The 23,476-nt window shown below is 38.8% G+C and overlaps 1 protein-coding gene across 1 annotated transcript; it reads right to left on the bottom strand.

The window, feature by feature from the left end:
- Positions 1 to 1,663: 1,663 nt before the first annotated feature.
- LOC116298967 (band 3 anion transport protein) lies at positions 1,664 to 22,219 on the bottom strand. The gene is made up of 15 exons (XM_031707561.2): positions 21,826 to 22,219; positions 21,572 to 21,725; positions 16,503 to 17,522; positions 14,509 to 14,666; positions 13,880 to 14,054; positions 12,793 to 13,139; positions 12,029 to 12,370; positions 11,773 to 11,956; positions 10,931 to 11,286; positions 9,148 to 9,342; positions 8,662 to 8,850; positions 3,336 to 3,861; positions 2,932 to 3,101; positions 2,687 to 2,857; positions 1,664 to 2,450 (listed from the first exon to the last, which is right to left on the bottom strand). The coding sequence occupies exons 1-15, from the start codon at positions 21,889 to 21,891 to the stop codon at positions 2,382 to 2,384; spliced, it is 4,122 nt and encodes a 1,373-aa protein (XP_031563421.2). The 5' UTR covers positions 21,892 to 22,219; the 3' UTR covers positions 1,664 to 2,381.
- Between the last annotated feature and the right edge of the window lie 1,257 nt (positions 22,220 to 23,476).

Raw genomic sequence — 23,476 nt, 5'->3', positions numbered from 1 at the left:
TGGTCGTCATGGTAACCCAAAACAATACCTACCCGTCATTTTATGGTAATGATTTAATAAACAATGCCTACCCGTCGTTTTATGCTAATATTTGATGAATAATTAATGTGCCCACCACTAGCCTACCACTAGCCCACCCAAAAAAGGGGTCGTGGCATGCGGTCTATACTACTAATATAGCTTAATAATGCTTTAATTAAAATGTCATCTCTGGACAATGAAATACTGCTCAACTATAGGCCAATATCTTCCCTTTGTTTTGAAATGTTGCGAAAAAGTGGCGACTTCCCAACCGAATGCCTATTTAAACGACAATAACTTAACAGAACCTTTTCAGTCTGCGCATAAGGAGCGCCATGGCACTGAATCTGCCCTCATTAGAGCTGTACAAAACGCAAGGATCTCAGTTGGGCCCAATCCTCTTTATACTATACACTTCGTCAATGGGAGACATAATGAAGCATCATGGCGTTTCTTTACTATACTTTTAACAGTTGTATAGGAGATGATATGGACTTATGTAGACACAAGGTTGAGGCGTGTAACACGTGCACTCGGACAGCTCCGATATAAAGACTTCCTTTATTAAGCTAATCTTTTTACTTTTTACTAAGGGATCCTGCACGGGCGATTTCTGCTGGTTTTGTGCCTAAACTTCGCGCCTTGAAAATAACCATAATTCTATCATGTCGATTGCTAATACAACCGTCGTTGCGAATAGTCCATGTAACCGCCAGGTTTTTTTGGATAATAAAAATACAAATCAACATATTACTTAGCTCGCTGTGCATCATCGAACCTCAAGGATCCTGCGATTAGAAATTGATTTTTGCTAACCCTAAAGCTAAGGAAAAAAACGGAGAAAACCCTTGAAGCACATGAGAGAACCATCAAACAGCTCTACTTAAATACGACACAAAGCACGGACGGCAAGACTCGAAACTTGGGTCGCACTGATGAGAGGCGATGCACGGGTACCACCCGTGCTTCTCAGTAGGTTTTATGACATAACTAAAATATAACGCCAGCTCTGATTGGTTCACCACCTATGAAGAATAAATGTATGGAGCACTCGTATGGGGCACGCTGGTGACGTCAATTTGGTAAAATTCGGTAAAAATTGCAAGCATTCAGATAAAACTAAAAAGACTACTAACTGGTCTACCCTTCTGTACATTTAAGGGTAAAATATGACTTGATTTCCTTTCAATAAATAAATTTATAGCGTATTTGTTTGAGCTCAAGTTTAGCTTACTAAAAAACTCGCCCTTCCACCGGCCAGCTCACTACTACAAGACGTAAAAGACTATCGAGAAGTCTTGCAGTTGAGAAGTCAATTAGTTCAGTTTTTCTTGCTCAATCCGCCGTACAGGTCACCACAGTAGTCCAGCAAAACACCATCATGGTTACTCGGCTCCGCCTCGTCGTTAGTCGTGCAACTCGTACGCTACCATCGTGCTCTCCCAACTATCCGCGTGCACCATCAATAGATTTAAGTACGCTAAGCATTGACCATTGCTTAATAAGTGGAATTTAGTATTTTGCAAATAAATTTTGGGATTTACGTTCTGTTATATTGGTGTTGGGACAGACGCTCTTTGATGTATACTGATATACTATACGTCTTTTCATTTTTGTAGACACACAACTCAAACAATTATAATTCATTCCATTCATGTTTTATGAAAATTGACGTAAAGAATGAATCTATGAGCTATATTTACTATTAAGTTGAATTATTACAAAAATACTTTTATTTGTTGGTGTACAGGCCGTTCATAAAAGACTGTTAATACGTGAAACTCTGTCCGGTAGTACTGTCCGGTGGTTATAGCAAGTTTTATTGTATTTGATTTGGCACATATTTCCAAACAAAAAAATTAGTCTAAAATTTTTGAAACTTGCATTTCGCACATTTTTAACCTCTCTTCTCTCCCGACCTATTATCAAAGTCACAAGATGACTGTAAGCCGGGAGAGGCGAAATGAAAACCGCCGTAGGTTTTTTCCGCCTCTCGCGGCTCGCTTTCGCGGCTCTCAGTTAATCCAAGAAAAAAAATCCCTCTGGAATCCAGGGTACCAATCCGATAGTGGTGCACAGTTTGATAAAAATGTAAACAGCACGAAGAACAAATCGGTTCGCTCTAAAATGTGTTTCCACCATTGCGGAAATGATATATCAACTTTCCTACTCATTGAAGCTTTATGAGAAGAAAAGAAGTAGAAAATTTTGTGTTAATATGGAATACAAGAACACTTGCGTTATACAAAATTAATACCTCTATAAGAGGTACGTCTTATAAGACTTTCGTGTTTGAAAGAAAACCCACTTTACTCAATATATAGCGAAGCGTTTTTTCAATTAAGTTAATTACTCTAGTATCAGCGATGCATTAATAATTCAATGTCATCGAAATCACTATCATCGCTTTCACCTTCTTCGTTGTCAAGCTGAAAAGAAAAACATCACAATAACACGTTACTAACAACTCTTTGGTGCATTTTCATCAGTCTTAGTTTGGAACCGGTGTTTTCTAGGCTTTTCCAGCCACTTTCTGAATCTGATCCAAGCCCTATCACAACCAGATTTGGGTTGTATGAACATGCTGTGTACGTTAAAAAAACTAATTCAGTATCAATAAAGATTAACGAAAACCTCCTAAATGCTTCAACCTTTGGGAATTTACCTCCGCTAATTCTTCTTCGTCAAAAATCTTGTTTAGAGACCACCTGAGCGGGATGAGACATATGATGAAGAAAGGAAACGCAGGAGCCACGTCGGTTAACTTAACAATCATTAATAGAAATAGACACACCATCTGGATAGCAGTAAACCAGTATATCGTCCTTGTTTTCACCTGAAATGTAATTAGTTTAAAGTCACCTATTCACCTTGTTAATGTCAAGTAAAAGATGCAAAATGCTGGCTCACCTTTCTGACGTAGCTGACATCAGGATGGTGTTTTGGAGGCATGAATAACATAATGATACGGTTAACAAGTTGGATATGAGATAAGGATGCTACGCCCAAGAAAAGAAGGACTCCAAAAAGTACCGGAACAGGAATACGATTAAGTACTGGAGCCAAAAGAATGGAAAACCCTAAGAAAAAAAATGTACTAGGTTCAAAACAAGCATAAAATTGATAACATTGAACGCAATCTGCTTGATCGCCCAATTTTGTTTGCAAAGCATAGTAAAAAGCGAAGTCCAATGCCGGCACAACTGTTCATGTCGCGAACAAAACCAATCCAAACAAAGTATTTATTGAACCTGATTTTCCCACAACTGAACAAAAAAGAAGATGTAAAGATAAGTGAAAGTGTAAGTCCTTACCGGTCAAGACATGTATAGCAATATTTGTAACTCTCTGTTCTTTTACTTCAACAAGGAATGGTCTTTCGCCCGGGGCGTGCGATGTACTCCATACTGACAAGGCAGAGAAATGTGATATTGAACGAACAGTAGCAGCACACATCCACGGTAATCCAAATATACCACAGATAAATGTTAATACACCCATCAAAAGTAAGTCCATATTGAATCCTGGAAGTTTTCGAAGGCAGTTCTCTTTCTTGTTTAACAAAACACCAGTCAGTTCGGTTTCCATAAAAAGAAGAATTCCCACAAATATCGCAGGAACAAATGCTGCGAAAACCCACCCGGGTCGTATTATTTCCTTAAGTCCAAAGGGATTTATAACCCAGCCTCGTTTTTCGTGAAGAGTTGGAAGAAAACCCTCCTTGAAAGGGTTTCCAAACGCAATTTTAGGAGTGAGTACTTTGTCTCCTACCACAATATCCAAAATAACCATGGTTGTCATAGCGATGACGATACTTAAATCACTTATTAATCTTCGCATCTGAAAGAAAACCAAAAAAGAAATGATTAACCCAACCACTGAATGTGGGGGTAAAGAAACCCTAACCTCAAGAACTGGCATAAGTCAAACAAACAAGGCATAAAATAAATCATGAAAAATTATTATTGTAAAACAGTGGTTCCACAAAGTGGCTCTTCTTCCACTGCATACTAATCGAAATTTAGAAGTGTATTTTTGCAGAGGGAAGAAAAATCGGAGAACCCGGAGAAAGCCCTTCCAATGAAGCACAGGAGAAAACCAACCCGGGAATCGAACCCGAGTAGTATAGGGGATGGGGGTTCCAGCGCCACGACCACCGGAGGATTACCCGTCTAAAGTGAATTCCTCGATTCGTACCGCGATTACCCGCATCCCGTGTCTATGTAGTTAAATATGTTAGTCTATATATGGAGTGTGAAGAATGTAAGAGAACTTTTAAGAAAGAAGTGGACTTGAAGAAGCATTTGAAGATGAAGACGAAATGTATTATAAGAGTATATTTTTGCCCATTGTTTCGGCAACCATTTTCGGCTACCTTTTCTACTCCCGCACGGGTATTCCTCGTAGACACATTTTTGCACAAAGTAGTATTTTTTTGTGTCCACTGCGCTGGTAGCAAGCCCCAGGAATGTCCGTGGAGGCGAAATACCTCTCCATTTTTGTATGCTCTTGTACTTTCCCCGCCGTAGCAAGACACCGCTACCTTTGCATGGAGAAACACAAGAAAAGGTTGGCGGGCTAAGGGTAACGATTCGTTATGCTTCTACTAGTAGCCAAAAACCTTCGACACCCTATATATACATGGAAGAGCAAAAGAGTATTTCGGCAACACTGCAAGAGATGGGTATACGTGCGAAGAATAGGGTGCTAGCACATTTGCTGTTGGACAATGCATACGACGGGAATCTACTACCAGACATATCCAAGTGCGACTATTTGCGCGGGAACGAAGGTACTACCGGCCTGCAGCCGCTATCCGGGCTACCACCGTTCGTAGACGATGTGTTTGTCTATGGATTTGTTGCAGAAAACGACATGTATGGACGCATATGCAGAAACGCAAAAACGCTGGTCTCCAAAATATCCACTGCGACCCAGGAGGCATTTGGTACGTTCCTGCATGTCCAAATAGTACACAGCTGCAGGCAAGGAAAAATAGTAGATCGCGTCTCCCACATGGCAGCCAAATGGTCCAGTTTGCACGGAGAACCTGCAGCGGTTTTCGTAGCCAAAGTAGACACATCGGAATTGTCCATAGAAACCGTGGAGGAAAAGATACCCAAGTTTGCTACTTTGCTAGATGGGCACGGATATGGTATCTATTCCGTGGACTACACACAGGATTTCTCTGGTACTTTGGATAGAAAACCTTTGGTGCGCAGATTGCGACAGCTGGGCTACGAAATGCAGGGAGAACTGGGGGGACGCAAGGGTACTATTTTGGACAATACACACCAAGTAGGCAGCCACGTTTGCACTTGGATGGAAGACGGGAAACGTACGAAAATATACAACAAGATAGTATCCAACTTCGAAGCCGGAGAAGTGCAGAATCCAGTAGGAGCAAAGTTGGCAGAGTACGTGGATTGTCCCAACGACCACCTGCGTAGGACATTCCTGCATCCAGACGTGCAGAAAAGAGGATGCAGCAGAGTGGAAATATCCATCTATGGTAGGGATTTCTCCAAAGAAAACACAAATGCCATCGCAGAGACTATAGAGCCTCTAGCAGACATATTCGTAGTACAACCACCCAAAAAAAAAAAAAAAAAAAAGCCTTATAGAGGACGAATAAAGTATGTATGTATGTATTTTTTAAAATAAAAAAAAACAACATGTGGTTGGCACTCGCGGAACATTTGGATAGATGTTTGTGTATTTGCTGCGAGGAGACAAAAGAAATCTTCCTAGCTTGGTACTGCCATGCAGAAACAGGTAGGATAGCCGGCATACGCGTGCGAGGCAACGAAAGATGGGAACAATGCGTACTTTGGACTATAGCAGAGTTTGGTCTGCGCAAATGCCCCATATTCCGCATAGATGTGCGAGGATTGGACCCTGTGGAGATAGCTCCACTTCGATGCTACACCAAAGATTCCCCCACGGTATTGGCGGAGTCTAACAAACCCACCAGAGTGCACAAAGATCCTCCTACTATCGCAGACTTTCTCCCAACTACGGAACACGTGGAGTGGGCTTGGCGCACCAAGAAGGCGCAAAGGATCGGAGTGGAAAAGAGTCTCTTCGGAATACTAGAAGTGCCTACGAACCGCAGGATATCCTTTCTGTCCAAAAGAAAACGACAGCAACGCCTGGAAGACATACGGGACGATTTGGAAGGCGACGAGTGGGTCGAAGCTACGAAAAGATACCACGCAGAACTGTCGGAACAAAGGCAGTCCATCCTGCGGCAGAAAGAAGAGGACAGGAAGAAAATAGAAAAAGAATTGGAAAAGTATAGGAAACTATTGGATAGGATTTCCAGAAGGACAGACAATCTGCGTAGATTGTTCTTTGGAGAGGAAAGCCCGTTTGGCCCAGAGACGCCTAGGGCCAAAGTGCATAGGATGGACCAAATACCTGCAGGAGACTACAAGATACTAGGATATGCGATCCCCAGAGACTTGGATGCCAACTGGTTGGCAAGAGGGCACCGCGTAGTATTGCGAAGGAATAGAGAAACTTCTGTAGCATGGGCCACGGAAGCCCTATTGGAAGCGTGCGCGGCTGGAAAGTTCGAAGCGAACGGCAACATACGCACTGCCATACCAGGAGAAGAAATATTGGTGGAGTGGCAGAACAACATAGCCACTGCCTTCGTGCCCGAAGGACCTGGTTTGGATACGTACTACGAATTGGCTAGAAAAGTAGAACATCCCAAACACCCGGAAAGACTACTAGAAGTGCCTGCGCCGCCCAACAAAGAATGCGTACAGGCGCTACATATGCATCCAGGCGAATACCAATGCTGGAGATACGCCAAAACCACGTACAGAAAAAAAGAAAGGACAATCCTGTTTCTCTCCGAAAGATGCTCGGAGTGCGTTTTGGAGGGCTGCACGGTAGAACATGCAACCACTCCGGTCTGGGGACACTTCCTGGACGAGCAAAAGATAGACTGGACATCGCAGCCGCCGCTGTACTGCAAAATAGGTAGGGAAAAGACTACCAAGGCAAAGAAGAAAGACAGACTGGTGCACGTCTCTACTCCGGAATCCTAGGCCTGCAAAGGGTGTTCGCCTCTACTCCATCTCCGGAATCCTAGAATTTCTCTGCGGTTTCGTATCCTCCGCTGGATGTCTGTAGTAGACAACTTTGGGTGGTTGCATGCGCGTCCAAACGACAGCAGCCACGCCCACTAGCGCAAATAGCACATTGCTAGCTATTTGCCAGTCTATTTTTGTGGATACTTCCTCCACTTCGCCCTCTATTTCTTCGAAGGAATTCTCTTCGGGTTCCTCTTTTTGTTCCATTTTGGCTAGCAATTCCTCCTTTGCGTCTCGGAGTTCTTCTCTAGCTTTTTGGAGATCGTCCAAGACTATAGCAAAGGAGTCCTGCACTTCTAGGAAATGTTTCTGCAGGTCTGTAGTAGGTGGTTTTTCGGGGATTGCTACCTCCAAGCCATTCTCTCGCTCTATCCTGCGTATCTTTGGTATGCCTATGCCGTACTTTTTGGCTACCTTCTGCAACCCTACGCCATTTCGTCGATCTTCCAACAATCCTGCAATTTCTTCCTCGGATAGTATTTTGGGTGTTGCCATATATATCTACGAATACGGTTCGAACATAGCTAGGTACCTATGGATCCATAGGGGTATTCCGTGGGTCCATAGGATATAGACATGTATCTCTACATAGCTGCGGGTATGGTCGCATACGTGCTAGTAAAACAAAGAACTACACGAATACTTTTGGAGATCTTGGAAGGTCTCTACAGACTTCGCATACCGGGCTACGTAGCCACTTTGGCGCAGCTACCGCGGCGTAGATAGTAGAAGCATAACGAATCGTTACCCTTAGCCCGCCAACCTTTTCTTGTGTTTCTCCATGCAAAGGTAGCGGTTGCTACGGCGGGGAAAGTACAAGAGCCTTGTTTCGGGCCCATACAAAAATGGAGAGGTATTTCGCCTCCACGGACATTCCTGGGGCTTGCTACCAGCGCAGTGGACACAAAAAAATACTACTTTGTGCAAAAATGTGTCTACGAGGAATACCCGTGCGGGAGTAGAAAAGGTAGCCGAAAATGGTTGCCGAAACAATGGGCAAAAATATACTCTTATAACTTGCTCGTCAAGATATACCGGGTGTAAACCTGGGATATGACTCATCCAGTCTCTAAAGTATTTTATTCTTTTGTATGGGGTCTTCTTACGACCTCCATTGGCGTAATATTGCTCTTTGGTAGCATTTGGTACGGCATTACGAATATTCTTACCACACTCGTAACACTGTGCTGACGTGTCGTCTTCTATTTGCATTTTCTTACCACAACAAATATACTTATTTGGCTTAGTAGGTACAAACTTGGGTTTCAAGCACTTTACACAGAAATCATAAGCAAACTCTTTACAATCTTCGCACTTCATATATAGACTAACATATTTAACTACATAGACACGGGATGCGGGTAATCGCTGTACGAATCGAGGAATTCACTTTAGACGGGTAATCCTCCGGTGGTCGTTGCGCTGGAACCCCCATCCCCTATACTACTAACCCGGGTCGCATTGGTGACGCCACCCGGGCATAAATCGAAGAAATACGACATCAAATAACATAACCAAACAGTTATTTTCTTACCTGTTTCCCAAAAAAATGGCTGTGTCTAACTTTTTGCATGTAAAAGGCAACAAAGAAAGTTCCAAATAGTAGAATGACAGACAGAAGAGCTGTGTTGGGCTCTCCTTTAATCGGGACCACTACATAATCCCCTTTTATTGTCATATTCCTGATGCTACTAATTCGGCCCAATGGATTAACCTTGAATACCTTAAACAACAAGTGGGATCTAATCAGTACACCCGTTACGACACTGGACCATAAAGATAGAATAGACGATTGGCATCATTTGCATCTAAGGGAGAATGCAAATTACTTTTCATTTTTATAATAATATTTTTTTAAATGTTACCCCTAAAGTTTCTTTTCCCTCAAGACCCTTCATAACAAATCAGTCGAAATGACAAAAAAATGAACCGGAAATATTATCTGCTAACATCTAGTCTATCATATTGTGTCAAGTAAAGCCATTTTAATTCAAATAAAATAAAAATGAATTCGCCCTACCTTAACCAGGAAATTGATAGCCTCGTAAATAAATATTGCTGATATCAGGCATCCAAATATCTCCTCCGTAAAGCGAGAAAAATAACGCACAAGAAAACATCCCTCAAAGATGACAACAACCAGCAAAATTATCATGACCCATATTCCTATCCAAAACCGCCACGGAAGAAACTCGATGCCATACTGCTTGCAAAACTATAGACAAAACAAGATAAGACTATTATATCATTACTAACCCGTGAAAACTAAGACACCATGTAACCTATCAGCTGGAATGACTAACCCCAAGAAAACTGCACACCACGTAACCTATCAGCTGGAATGACAAACCCAAGAAAACTGACCACACCACCTAACCTATCATGTAATGACAAACCCAAGAACACTAACCACACCACCTAACCTATCAGCTGGAATGACTAACCCAAGAAAACTGACCACACCACGTATCCTATCAGCTGGAATGACTAACCCAAGAAAACTGACCACACCACGTAACCTATCAGCTGGAATGACTAACCCAAGAAAACTGACCACACCACTTAACCTATCAGCTGGAATGACTAACCCAAGAAAACTGACCACACCACCTAACCTATCAGCTGGAATGACTAACCCAAGAAAACTGACCACACCATCTAACCTATCAGCTGGAATGACTAACCCAAGAAAACTGACCACACCACTTAACCTATCAGCTGGAATGACTAACCCAAGAAAACTGACCACACCACCTAACCTATCAGCTGGAATGACTATCCCAAGAAAACTGACCACACCCACATTACCTATCAGCTGGAATGACTAACCCAAGAAAACTGACCACACCACCTAACCTATCAGCTAGAATGACTAACCCAAGAAAACTGACCACACCACGTAACCTATCAGCTGGAATGACTAACCCAAGAAAACTGACCACACCACCTAACCTATCAGCTGGAATGACTAACCCAAGAAAACTGACCACACCACGTAACCTATCAGCTGGAATGACAAACCCAAGAAAACTGACCACACCACCTAACCTATCATGTAATGACTAACCCAAGAACACTAACCACACCACCTAACCTATCAGCTGGAATGACTAACACACCACGCAACTAGAATGACTTCTTATTATACACTACTCTTAGTTCACTCCAAAAAATACAAGAATGGGTTTTGAGATTGAAAACGTATCAAAATAGAAATAGCATTATAATAGCTTTGGGTTGACAGAGGGCGATAATAATCCTCGTTTGCATTGCGACTATAACTGTGACCACCTATCTTATTATTTTACCAATACCGTTGAATCCTTTCCCGCATTTAAAACACTTTTTACAAAAGTGTCCAACGTTAGCCAGCAAAATAAATCTGAATATTTCTGGTCACGCTGAGTGAAATTCTCGCTATCTGATTGGCCATTAAACTGGATAAAATAAGCTGGGTGGCCACGGTTGCCAGGCGCGTTGCACTTTATCAGTATAAATAATCGTATAAATAATAGTAATTTAATAGTATAAACAGAATAAATAAACTAAATAGATAATCACCCTCTTTTAGTGGAATATCAATTTATATCTATGCATACTATGCATACGACTTTCAAATCACATGTTAAATCTTACGGAGGGAAGAGAAGGCAAGAGAGAACTACAACACATGAAACAAATTCAACCTACATGATCTAGCCCAGGCCGGTGCTCGAACCTGGAACACAGTGGTCAGAAGCGAGAGGTACACGACTTACGATAGGTTGTTTGCCCATTTATAATTAGTTGAATCACATATATACCTGGTAAATAGTTTGTTCAAAAACCAGTACAGGTCCTGTAGCTCCAATGATTATTATTGGCTGTCCAGAGAAGAAACCAAAAAGTATACCGCATATACAAGTACCAAATATGACCTCTGATACCCCAAGCCATCGCTCAGTTTTCTCTGCCAGAAGACCTCCGAAGGCAATGTTTGGAGCGAATACCGAGAAGTACAAAAAAATGGTCACCCACAAGGAATGGAGGTTAAAGCCATCTTTAAAGTCGCTTACATAACATTCAGCACGCCTTTTAATATCTCTGATAAGCCCACCACATCGGTGACCGGTTCTTTTCAATGGGTCTTCTTCCTCCTCTGCGGCAGCAATAGCAATGGCTGTGAATACAGTACAAAGCCGGGTTAACTGACTGATATAATGTCTCATTAATAATGAAACCAGATTTTGGGTTTCACTTGTGCAGAATGTCCATCGGCTGAATCACAAGTTGTCACATAGAATTCCTTCTGGTTGACAGCACATGGTGGTCAGTGTTTGACCATCATTTGGAACAGATAATGAGATCCAAAGACTTTTATTAGGTGAGTGAAATCCAGGAATTGGAAATGTCGAGTTTATTATGGGAAGCGAACTAATAATGTAATCATTGGGGTTGATATCTCGAGAATAACAAACAACACTGTGTTAATGTGAGCATGGGGCACTAGAAGTTATACCAACTCAGGGTTATGCTTGTATGTCTGTTTTCACAAAAATAAGCTCAGCAATGACTTTTTTTATTTTGTTGCATGCCCTATGCCCTAAAAAAGCGCACAACAAAACTGTTATTATTGATCTTACCACTTATATTATCTATATCTTACCACTTATTTGTTTGGCTTCTTTTCTTCTTTTAGCCATGACCTTACTTTGCTTCATCAACAGAGGAACAAGTAGCTGACGATCCCACTCACCAGGAGGGAGAACTACTGTGTCATCTAGAAACTCATTTATAGCATGCAAGATATCCTCACGTGATTCAGAATAGTATGCTAGATCATGGAATACCTGCAAGTAAGCTGACAATTAATCAATAATACGTGAAGGGACAACTGATAGTCATTACAAATGTATACTGACCTGATCTGACATGAGTGTAGATATAGACCGGCCAATTTCATAGTAAGTGTCGCTGTTGTCAGGCGGCCCGAGCATAATGAAAATAAAACGTACAGGGATATCAACCTCTGTAAGATCACCAAGGTAACATCCTTTGGCAATGCGTACAAATGCCAAGACTGGACTTGTTAGTTTGTTTAACGAGCCAACCATAACAGCGGTTGCTTCAGCATCGGCTGGAATACGCGACTTTACGTTGGATTCATTCTTACGTGTCCCCTTTTCAACTGGTTTGGGAGGCTCAAATGTCACTTCACGTTTAGGGGTCGTAATGTCGTCCTCACTAGAAGGGTACAATGGAACCTACAAAGAAAGAAAAGAAGAGAGTTTGAAAAATCAATAAAATTGATGATATAGAGATGCGATACAGCACTAGACCTTTTCCAAATTCGTTTAATAAGTGGCCAAAAGGAAATGGCTCCAAATCGATGTTGGACTTGAAAAAAGCAAGTAAATGTATGAACACATCAAGACCTCGACTTAGAGTCATTTGGGAAAGGTCTATTAATTGATCTGGAAAAGTCAGCTATGAAGTTGAAAAGGTCACGTAGCTTTGACTGTGACCTTTGAGTTACCGTGTCCCTTTTGTTCTCATTGGTTCAGCGTTCAATTGACATATTTAGCTAAACAGATTTCTCAAAATAAAGATAAAAATTATTTGAACAATAAAAGTTTAGTTTGTGAGTGTAAAGAACGTTTTTTCTTTTAGTTTTTTTTTTACATACAATGCTTTTTTGACCGTCATTATCGGAACGTTCAGAAAAATCTTCATCGATTTTTAATCGAATGACACCATCCTCTTCTTCGTCGTCTTTTGCATGCAGTAGGAAAGTAGAGTCGTTTTCATCCTTTGATGGAGCATTCTGTGCAATTGACATGAGATTGTAGGAGGAGGGCCGCCTTGGTATATCGGGATCGTGCTGTTGATATTGATGTTTGTGTTTGCAAAGCAAGGCTTCTATTATCATCTCTTTATCAGATCGGGGAATCTGATCTGTGATAACCATGCTTTCTACCACTGTTTCGATAATACTTTGCAGCTCAAACTGCTCTAAGTCTAGCAAGACGGTTCCTGTAAATAAAGATTAATAACATGATTCAAATATTCACTAAAGTTTCAAATGTCCTAGTTTGTTCATGATGTGCCTACATGCAAGAATCTAAAATAAGCCGGAAAATAATGAGAAACACAAGTCATTCCAACTATTCTTGGATCTGGGAATGACCAATCACCCTTGGCTCCGATAACCTTTTTATTAAATGAGGTCCGGGGGGTGGGGGGGGGGGGGGTACTCCCCTATATTTGCTATACGGGTATGTGCCGCCCTATAGGGTATGGTTTTTCGGCTTCTGGGTCTGGGGTAGGGTATCATTTTTTGACATTTTGTCTGGGATACGGTATCATTTTAGTCTGGGATAGGGTTAACGATTTGGTCGTTTTTGTCTGGCGAATAGGCTACGCTTTCTGCCGACCAAAAACAATGACAAATGTTAGTAAATATTGATTGCAATCGATTGTAAAACCGTATTTTCCGTCTTTTAGTCTGGGATAGGGTGTACAATTCTTAGTTTTAGTCTGGGGTAGGGTATGTAAAATCAAAATTTTAGGTCTGGGATAGGGTCAGGGTTTCGAGGTCCTGGCGGCACACCCCTACCCAAGTTGGGGTGGTAGTACCCCCCGGGAATGAGGTATATATGAGAAGTCGTCAATACGCATTCCTCTTGCATATGGCAGCACTAACATAACCTCTGTTAGGTCTGCCAATAAATACTCTTTAGCTATTGTTATAGGTTAAAACGATTATGTAACACCTTTTTCAAGGCCTTTTCTTAGTTCAAGTAGACTGTGGAATGTCAGAGATGCCACGTGTGGTTTGCCCCATCGATTTGATGCTTCAACGTCTTCTTCAAATTTGATCCATCTGGCTGTCTCTTTCCAAATCATTCCATCTCCTTTGTCTGTTAATTCTTGTAATTCAATAAACGCCTAAAAAAAATCATTTATTAGCTTACTTGTAATAAGTTTTTGTCAAGTTGTCATGATATTATTTTATTCCTTTTACTTTAAGCAGGCGGTTGTCAATTCGGACTTTGTCCTGTTACCGCCTCCTGACACATGCTCGTCTTTTCTTTCCTTTTAGTGTGTGCTGTGTTGATTGTAATTTCTATTAGGCGTAATGTGTATATATATATTTTTCCTATTTAGTTTTTTGTTTATGAAGTCAATATACCACAAAAAATAAAATAATAATATAATAATAATAATAAAAATAAAATAAATAAATAAAAGTGGGTTGTAAATATTTGGCATCAACAATGGCTTTATGCCAAATGTTACCCTCCGCAACTTATACACCAATGCTTAATGGGTTAATAAGTTAGCCCTTTTTAGGCTAAATGGATAGATTACTACGATTTTCTTTAAGCTTTTTAATACTAACCTCATGTGGGCTGTGATCATATTTCACTGGAAACTGCTTGTAACTCACAGTTAGAGTGTCCGTACTACTTTGTCTGGTCAACATACCAGATTTGAGCCTAGGTTTGCGAAGGTGGGGGCGGCGCCTTCTAAGTCCCCGAAGGTCTTCAAAACGATGCCCTATAAAATATTTTACAAAAAAATGTACAGAACATATTAAAAGAAAAAGGAGAACATTAGAATCAAAGTTTTAAAACCCTATACTAATAAATCAATCAATAAATCAATCAATAGATCAATCAATAAATCAATCAATAAATCAATCAATAAATAAATAAATTAGTAAATAGAGTGCTTACACTATATCCATGAAATAAAATCTAAATAGTTACTATCTAACAGTTTTTATTTAGTGACTCAACTGGAACAGCTTTAGTAACAATACACAAGGGAGACCAAATACTCAAGACAATAGAAAGATAATACTTTGTGTATTGTTACTAAAGCTGTTCCAGTTGAGTGATAGTCACTAATAGTCGCTAAATGGAAACTGTTAGGTAGTAACTATTTAGATTTTATTTCATGGACATAGTGTAAGCACTCTAAATAAATTAAATAAATAAATAGATAGATAGGTAGATATATATATATATATATATATATATATATATATATATATATATATTTACAAGGATAGAAATAATGTTTAAGTGAAAACGTTTTATTTAAAAACTTTTAAAAGCATCATTTCTATCCTTGTAAATATATATTTTAACAAGAAGCAATATCATGACAACAATAATATATAATATTGTTTGGTTATAAAATAATTTGCAGCTAGCCATTGTCAATATGTTTAGGATTTCAGGGAAAGAGTTAGGAGTGTACAATGCTTGTATTAATAAATATGTATTAATATAAATACTGATTAAATTATTAACAGTGTTATAAGTATTAATTAAGTTATTACTACGGATCCCACCGAACTGTGACAGGTCATTAAACAATCCATGTCTCTACCACGCCCACTTTTGTGTACTGACACGCCCACATTTGTGTCGAAATTCTTAGAACTCATATAAGCTTCACGTTCGATAGCATGCTGGTCATGGATAGATACAAATTCAAAGTCAATCCACAGTGGAAAGATAATTTACAAAGTCTTGGCAGTACTGAATATTTTCAGGGGTAAACTTCTCTGCAGAAGGTCTGACCATTCTTTTCCAAGATCATTTTCCTCCTGACATGCAAGTTTTGGACCGTTGAATTCAATGCTTGTTGGCCAGTGCCTTTGAGAAGTACACAAAAGGTATTCAGATGCTTCAGTAATTCTCCAGTTGCCATTGAAGGTCAATGAATTGTGTATCTTGGGGTTGAAGGTGTTTTACTCCACTAGAACTTGGCTTAGGACGTTTGAAGTCTCCTATAGTACAAAATGTATTCCAAACTTTTTTGACCGTTCCCTGTTCAGTCTTAACTTTCTTGCTATATCATTGAAGCTTCCAGAAAAAAAACCTGTTACAATGTAATCGCCTCCGTTTTCTATATTTCATTGATTATTAAGGAACGGAATTCTTCTCGTAGAGCTTTTCCTATGCTGTAGGTACGTCCCAAGCTTTTCACCTCCATTTCCGAGTAGCCACTAAAATCAGCAGTGAGGCTTACGAATGGGGGCATGTCAGTACAGAAAAGTGGGTGTGGTAGAGACATGAATTTTTAATGACCTGTCACAGTTTGGTGAGATCTGTAGTATTAACATCTAAAAATCTAAATCTTATGCACTTTGCAACCCAATTGATAAGGCAGCTGGTAGGTTGAATTATAATTTAGAAGTCGACTTCTGTGGAGGGAGGAAAGGTAGGAGAGCCCAAGGAAAAACCGACTCTACTCACATGACACCCAGGTCCAGCAGGAGTTGAACCCTGGTCACATGGGTGAGAGGTGGCACATTAGCAGCACATAACACCTGTCCTTCCCTCAACTTAATAAGTAATAATATAAATAAGACAGTCTTACATGCTATTTCCTGCAGGTCCTTCTTTTCTAAACTTCCAACTTCTTCTTCTTCTACTCCTGATAGATATGTTTTTGGAAAGTCATCAACTCTAGGTTCAGTTTCTTGAAGAGTTAGAAGTCCAGAACGTATGCGGACTTTTTCAGCCAATGCTTCTCTTTCACTTATGGTCCTATGTTGCTTGACCTCATGTTTACGATGGCGTCGATGATGATGGTGATGGCGTTTATGGCCTTTCTTCTCTAGATGTTGCATACTTACAACTTTTTCTCTGTGGTGAGACTCAAAATCAGGTTCCTCTTTAGATGGAAGTTGTGCTGCATCTTTATCAGTATCATCTGGCATTTTTATAGCATCAAATGACAACACAACATGTTCTTTGATTTTTGGCATTACGTCAATGAGTGATGGTTCTCTATCTTTTGCAGCAAATTTTCTTATTTGTTTGCCATCACCATTTTCTTCCCTCTTTAAGCTTTCTTGTTTTTGTATGTCATTGCTTTTGTTAGCTTTACTTGGTCCATCAACATAACTTTCAGATATTGAAGGAGTATCAATTTCTTTACAAACAATTGAGCAAGTCTTTTCATTTACATCTTCTTTCTCTTTCTCTGAATATTGTAAAGGACCTCCACCTGCTTCCTTAACATTATCCTCATTTGTTGAAGATAAAGCACTAAACTTCTCCGAGTCATCTTCAGTTGGAACTTTGCTACTATCCTTGTCAAAGTCTATTACTTCTTCAATTTTACTAGCTTTGTTTATCTCTACATTATTCTGTATCTCTTCAGCTAAAACCACAGTACCAAAACATCTTTGGGGTGGATTTTCCCCAGATATGGCTTTTTCTTCTTCATGATTTTTCACAGATTTTTGTGTTTTAGTGTCTCTGTTTTGATCTTTTTTGTGTTTCTTCTTGTGGTGTTTTTTTGAGCTTTTCTTGTCATAAGAAGATAGGTCACCATGATGAGTGGGAATGCGACGCAGTGGTTCATGATATTTTGTGGATGTTTTTCTCCTATCTAAAAGACAGCAAACATTAATCTTAACCATGTGCATTAAATTCTATAGAATAGTAATGTTTAGTGCAAATCTTATACCACAAAGAAAAGGCCTGGGGATAAATAAAAGTGGAAAACTAATATGATATTACAACATAATCCCTGCCAAATATTTAAAGTATTGATTCTACATGAAGTAATTGAATGGTCAACTATTTTTTGAAGCAAGTTGCATCCTTAAGTAACAATAGTTTATAAATCCAGTATTGCTTTCAAAGAAGCATCATTGTTTTGCTTGTGGGTTATGTGAAGATTATTGCAAATTCGCTTTCTGATAGGTGGATAGAACAAATACTGTGGATAATGCCATAAAATGAACTATAACTTTATAATTCATCAAATACATGGTACTCCATAGTAAAGCATTGATCCATAATTCTAAGTGAGACAAACTGAATCCCAAAAATAAGTGTTAAAGTGTACAAATATGAGACTGTTTTGCTCTACTAGAATGAGGTACCATTTATTTGATAAAATATAAAGTTACAGGCATTTTTCATTTTATGGTAGTTATCTGTGGTATCCATGTTTTGTGAAAAGATGCATGATCCTTTGGATGGTTAGTTTTGTTCAATTACATTGCAATAATACTAGCCTGGTTAGCACTTTGGGTAATTGCTGGGAACAAATAAAAGTTAATTATTGACTGATATTGCAAGAAATAAACAAACCACTATTACCAAACAGGCACCAGACAATGACCCAAGGGTGTCTACTTAATTTAAAACTGCTGTGAAACAAGCCTCTATTACCAGACAGACACCAGACAATTACCCAAGGGTATCTACTTAATTTAAAACTGCTGTGAAACAAACCACTATTACCAGACAGACACCAGACAATGACCCAAGGGTGTCTACTTTAAAACTGCTGTGAAACAAACCTCTATTACCAGACAGATACCAGACAATGACCCAAGGGTGTCTACTTTAAAACTGCTGTGAAACAAGCCTCTATTACCAGACAGACACCAGACAATGACCCAAGGGTGTCTACTTTAAAACTGCTGTGAAACAAGCCTCTATTACCAGACAGATACCAGACAATGACCCAAGGGTGTCTACTTAATTTAAAACTGCTGTGAAACAAACCACTATTACCAGACAGACACCAGACAATGACCCAAGGGTGTCTACTTTAAAACTGCTGTGAAACAAACCTCTATTACCAGACAGATACCAGACAATTACCCAAGGGTGTCTACTTAAAACTGATGTGAAACAAACCTCTATTACCAGACAGACACCAGACAATGACCCAAGGGTGTCTACTTTAAAACTGCTGTGAAACAAACCTCTATTACCAGACAGACACCAGACAATGACCCAAGGGTGACTTAAAACTGATGTGAAACAAACCTCTATAATGAGCACTGTAGCTAGAGTCATCTCAAGAACTAAATCCTCCGAGCATATACAACCTGTCCTCTACTCACTTATAAAGCACTTCATGTTCTCACTCCTAACTACATAACTCAGCTACTACAAATATACAAACAGCAAAATCCTCTCGGATCTTCACGTCATAATTTGTTAATCGTTCCTACTACAAACACTTCTTACTATGGTAACTCTGCTTTCTCCGTTGCTGCCCCAAAATTATGGAACTCTTTACCAGAAGAAGTGAAAAACTCTGAAACTTTAGAAACCTTTAAAAATCTTTAAAAACATATCTTTTTGCAAGTACATACTGTTGACATTTAATTCTACATTAATTTCATATTGTTAATATATTTTAAATTCTATATTATTTTTAGTTTTATCTACATATATTTGTTATATATATATATATATATATACACTCAATTGTATATACACCTAAACAAAAAAATTCTGTAACTTCAGATATATATATGTCTTTTGTTCTTGAGAGACGAAACAATAGAAAAACAAAAGATATATATATATGTCAAGTTGCAGAATTTATTTGGTTAGGTGTATATATTGTTTATGTATATATACACTCGATTGCAGAAACGTTGTAGTATACATTACATTTATACAAATATCTAATGAGATGCATAATGCAAATTAACCATTTCCAAAACTTAAAACCAACTGATTTATAATCTGTACAATCTAATAGACAAGAAAAAATATTTTGACAGTTATTGAATGAAACAAACAGTAAATAAAGCAATTTTTCTGTTTAAATTGCATATCATTAATATACTGAATAAATTAGATATACGTATAAATGTATACTACAACGTTTCTGCAATCGAGTGTTAATGTATATATATTTATGTTATATGCATAAATTAGTTTATGGTAAAGTGCCTCAGCCTTTATTAGGATGCCCTATATAAGACCTTATATATTATTATAATTATTATAAATGAGTGGTAGTTTACAAGAGATATTTTAAAATTACAAAGCTATTTTTCTTGAGAGTTACTGTCTTATTTTTTCCAATCCTGTATTCTAACAATAGTGTCTACTACTTCGAAGTAGGCACTAAAAATTGTGCATTGTGATTGGCTGTTTGAGTGGTTGCTATTTTCTCAGAATCTGCCTGCAATCCAGTATCCTGACAACACTCATTTGTATGCGCACATGAGATAATGATTACTAAAGAAGTTGAAAAGTAAAGGGGTTAGGGTTATTAATAAATTGTTTACCATCCTAAATTTGGTTTGGGTAGGGAAATACTGTGCCTTCATCTTGAAAACAGGCTTTAGCCTAACGGCCTCAGCCCGTATATTTAACACGTCAGACACAATAGACCCTTTGCCAAAATGGTGGCCTCAAATTCGATTGAGTCAAAATTAAACTGCCTTCCTAGGGGTCTTATTTATTTATTTCCTTTGGAATGGCCTGCTGAGTGAATTGAGAAAGGCCAAGTCCTTTACGTCCTTTAAATCCGGTTATAAAGAGTATTTCTCTTTAACCAAAGACTTGGCAAGACAATGGCAGTGACTCATGTAAAGCAGTAATTAATTCATCTTTATTATTCGTACTTAATTTGTATTTATAAATTTATGTATTTTGATTTTACTGTTTATGAATGTATAGGAACTGCTGCAACGTTTGTGTATAAATAAAATGATTTATCAATAAATCTATGTAGCCACGTTTCAGGGGGGCTTATTATAGAGTGCTCAAATAGAGGGGGCCTTATTGATTTAGCAGAACAGTATGATGTAGCGCTATGAGGATAGAATATAATAAGATAACTTTTTTTTAAACACAGGGTTGAATAACAATGACATGATTTTTTCCCATGTTAAGATCTTTGTGTGATTGATCTGAACTGTCTTCCAAGACGTGAATAAATCATAGTACTTTAATCATACACATGCAGTGCTATATATCTTTAGTTGAGTAGGGGAGGAGAGGCCTAAAAGAGAGGGGGGTCATGATTATGTACATATTGACTGAGTGAGAGGCAAAGTTAGGAAAACACTTGGCTCAAGTTAATGAGGTATGGACCAAGTGCAGCAATGTCCATAAAAATGACAAAGAGCCAAGTATTTTTTCCCATCTGGCCTGACCTAAACTCAGTCAATAAGCATTTTGTCATATGACCCTATTTTTGTCATAACAAATTCCTATAATTGATAAATACAGCGCACCTAAATGGAGAAGGGCAAGACAGGTTTTTCTGGTGCCTGCTCACGTCAACCAGCTGTCCGGACCACATCACATGACTTTTCCCAAAGGTTTTATTAGAGCGTATGAACAGAGCTGTATTGCTCATATGATAAATTTCTTTCTCAGGAGGGCTTATTTGAAGGGGGGGTTTATTTACGGAGGAGGGGGGGGGGGGGTGCTTAATAGAGGATTTACGGTATTTCATCCCTCATTGCACAGAAGCTAGCTATAGGCTAAAACAAATAAAGAAATGATTCCTAAATTCCAATTCGATCATTATGGAACGAGGCCACAGCTATTAAGTGCTGCTCTCAAGACGTCATTTTTTAATGGCAGCAGTTAAAGACACACAAATTATAGAAATAAAAACGAAATAAAACATGTAATGGAATTTAAAACCAGCAAATCTTGACTTACTTTTATAATCCTTTTCATCAAAGTTGTAGTCGTAATGCGAAGTAGGAGTACCTTCCTCGGTAGAGGTTGCATGGGCACTTAATCTTGGTGCAACGAAAGGTCGATCTAGGACTTTCCTAAACTGCTCTGTGTCAGTAACCAGTTGTCGCTTTGCCTTTAAGGTACATAACTCATGTTCAGTTGAAAATTCAAAAATTAAACACATTCTTTACAATAAACAAAGTTAGAGGACTTTTTTGCAAGTGCAAACTTACCCCCCTGTCAATGTCAGTCAACTCATCTTCTTCTACATCAGAGCGACTCAACTGATCGCTATCCATGTCCACGTAAAATCACTTGATCTATAGAAAATCTTTTGCACATGAGGTGCAGAATACTTTCATCTACTATATTCAAAGCAAGCTTCTTCCGTTTCACCAGTGGTCTCGTGACTGACAATCGATCTGTGATAACAAATGTTTTGTACAATTTTGTATGTTCTGTAGTCTTGAAACACTTTAAAAACACAATAATCCTTCAATTTCTGGTCACAATATACCAACGATGTCCAATAACAGAACCAAAAATTTCATAAACGTCTCATTCGATCAAACGTTTGGGCCAGATTCATCTTTACTTCTCGAAGTTGGTTTGTTGTTCCATCAAGACGTCCCCTCTTTTATGAACCAATCATAAAGCTGAAAGAAATCACATGTTCACTTTGAAGCACGTGCAAACATTATTTTTGCAGTGGCACTTCATGGTCGAACTTGATCTGTATCTTACTACACTCCGAGTATACTGTGGTCTGTAGTACCTATTAAAACAGTTTTTCTACATTTCATCTGAGCACAGAAGAATTTCTTTACGACCAAAAATAGTATTTACACTAGGCTTGTGAGTTTTGTCTTTTACAAATACCTTCGGGGTCCCTCCAATGTTAAACTGACACTGATTCCTCTACTCACTGAGACCGGGTCTTCTTCATTCTTTAACATTTTTTAAAATTAAATAATGAAATGTCCTTTTAATAGTACATAGTTAATAGACCAAACGCAAAACTCGCACCGATGTGAGGCGATGTGAGGGATCTGGCGTGAAACAAAAGTCACGAATCATGCAAGATCCCTTTGTTCACAACTTAAGCCTCACATTGGTGCAAATTTTGCATTTGGTCTATTAACTATGTACTATTAAAAGGACATTTCATTATTTAATTTTAAAAAATGTTAACTTAATAACAGTTATAAAAATCGAAACTATGCATCATTTATTTCATGTAAACCAATATTTTGTGGGGACCAGGTCCCACCAAAACAATTCGTGCAGGGGGGGTTTCCACTGCCCCTGCTATAATATAACTCATCAATAATTCAAAGGTCCTACCTTTCCAGGATCAATTACATTCCAAGCCCCCACATTTTCTTACCCACCCCACCACCTACTCTGATGGGTGATGAACCTGCTCTTTTATTTGGTCAAGTTCATAGAAAAAAGTGCAATTGTTCATAATACTATTCGAAAACTGGGAAACTTCCCTGCTAGCATTCTCCTTCCTTGGCAATATTTGGCAGATTTTTTCTCTGCCAAGAATCATCACTGAATGAGACACCTGCTAACAAGGAAGAAACCAAAACACATCACCCTTGAGAGTCGTGGAAATGTGAACATTTAACTACAGTAAAACAGCAAAATTTCTTGTGTTACATCAGGACCCTTCTTCATTTGTCAAAAGGCTTTGAAACAAAAACTCTGGAATAATCATTAGGTTTCTTCTACGTCATCGAACATTTTTATACAACAAAACTTCATAGACCAAAAGAGCAACAAAAACTATATCTCAGCCCATGTTCTAGCTAAAAGAAGTTTTAGATACAGAGATACGAACGAATGATTATACTCATAATTTAGTTGAAATGTATGGGA

This window comes from Actinia tenebrosa, unplaced genomic scaffold (assembly GCF_029948245.1).
Source record: "Actinia tenebrosa isolate PJP-AT-01 unplaced genomic scaffold, QUT_ActTen_1.0 PGA_scaffold4__44_contigs__length_22323623, whole genome shotgun sequence".
NCBI classification, from domain to species: domain Eukaryota; kingdom Metazoa; phylum Cnidaria; class Anthozoa; order Actiniaria; family Actiniidae; genus Actinia; species Actinia tenebrosa.
The sequence above is the reverse complement of the archived record's forward strand: the minus strand, read 5'-3'. Positions and strand labels throughout refer to the sequence as shown.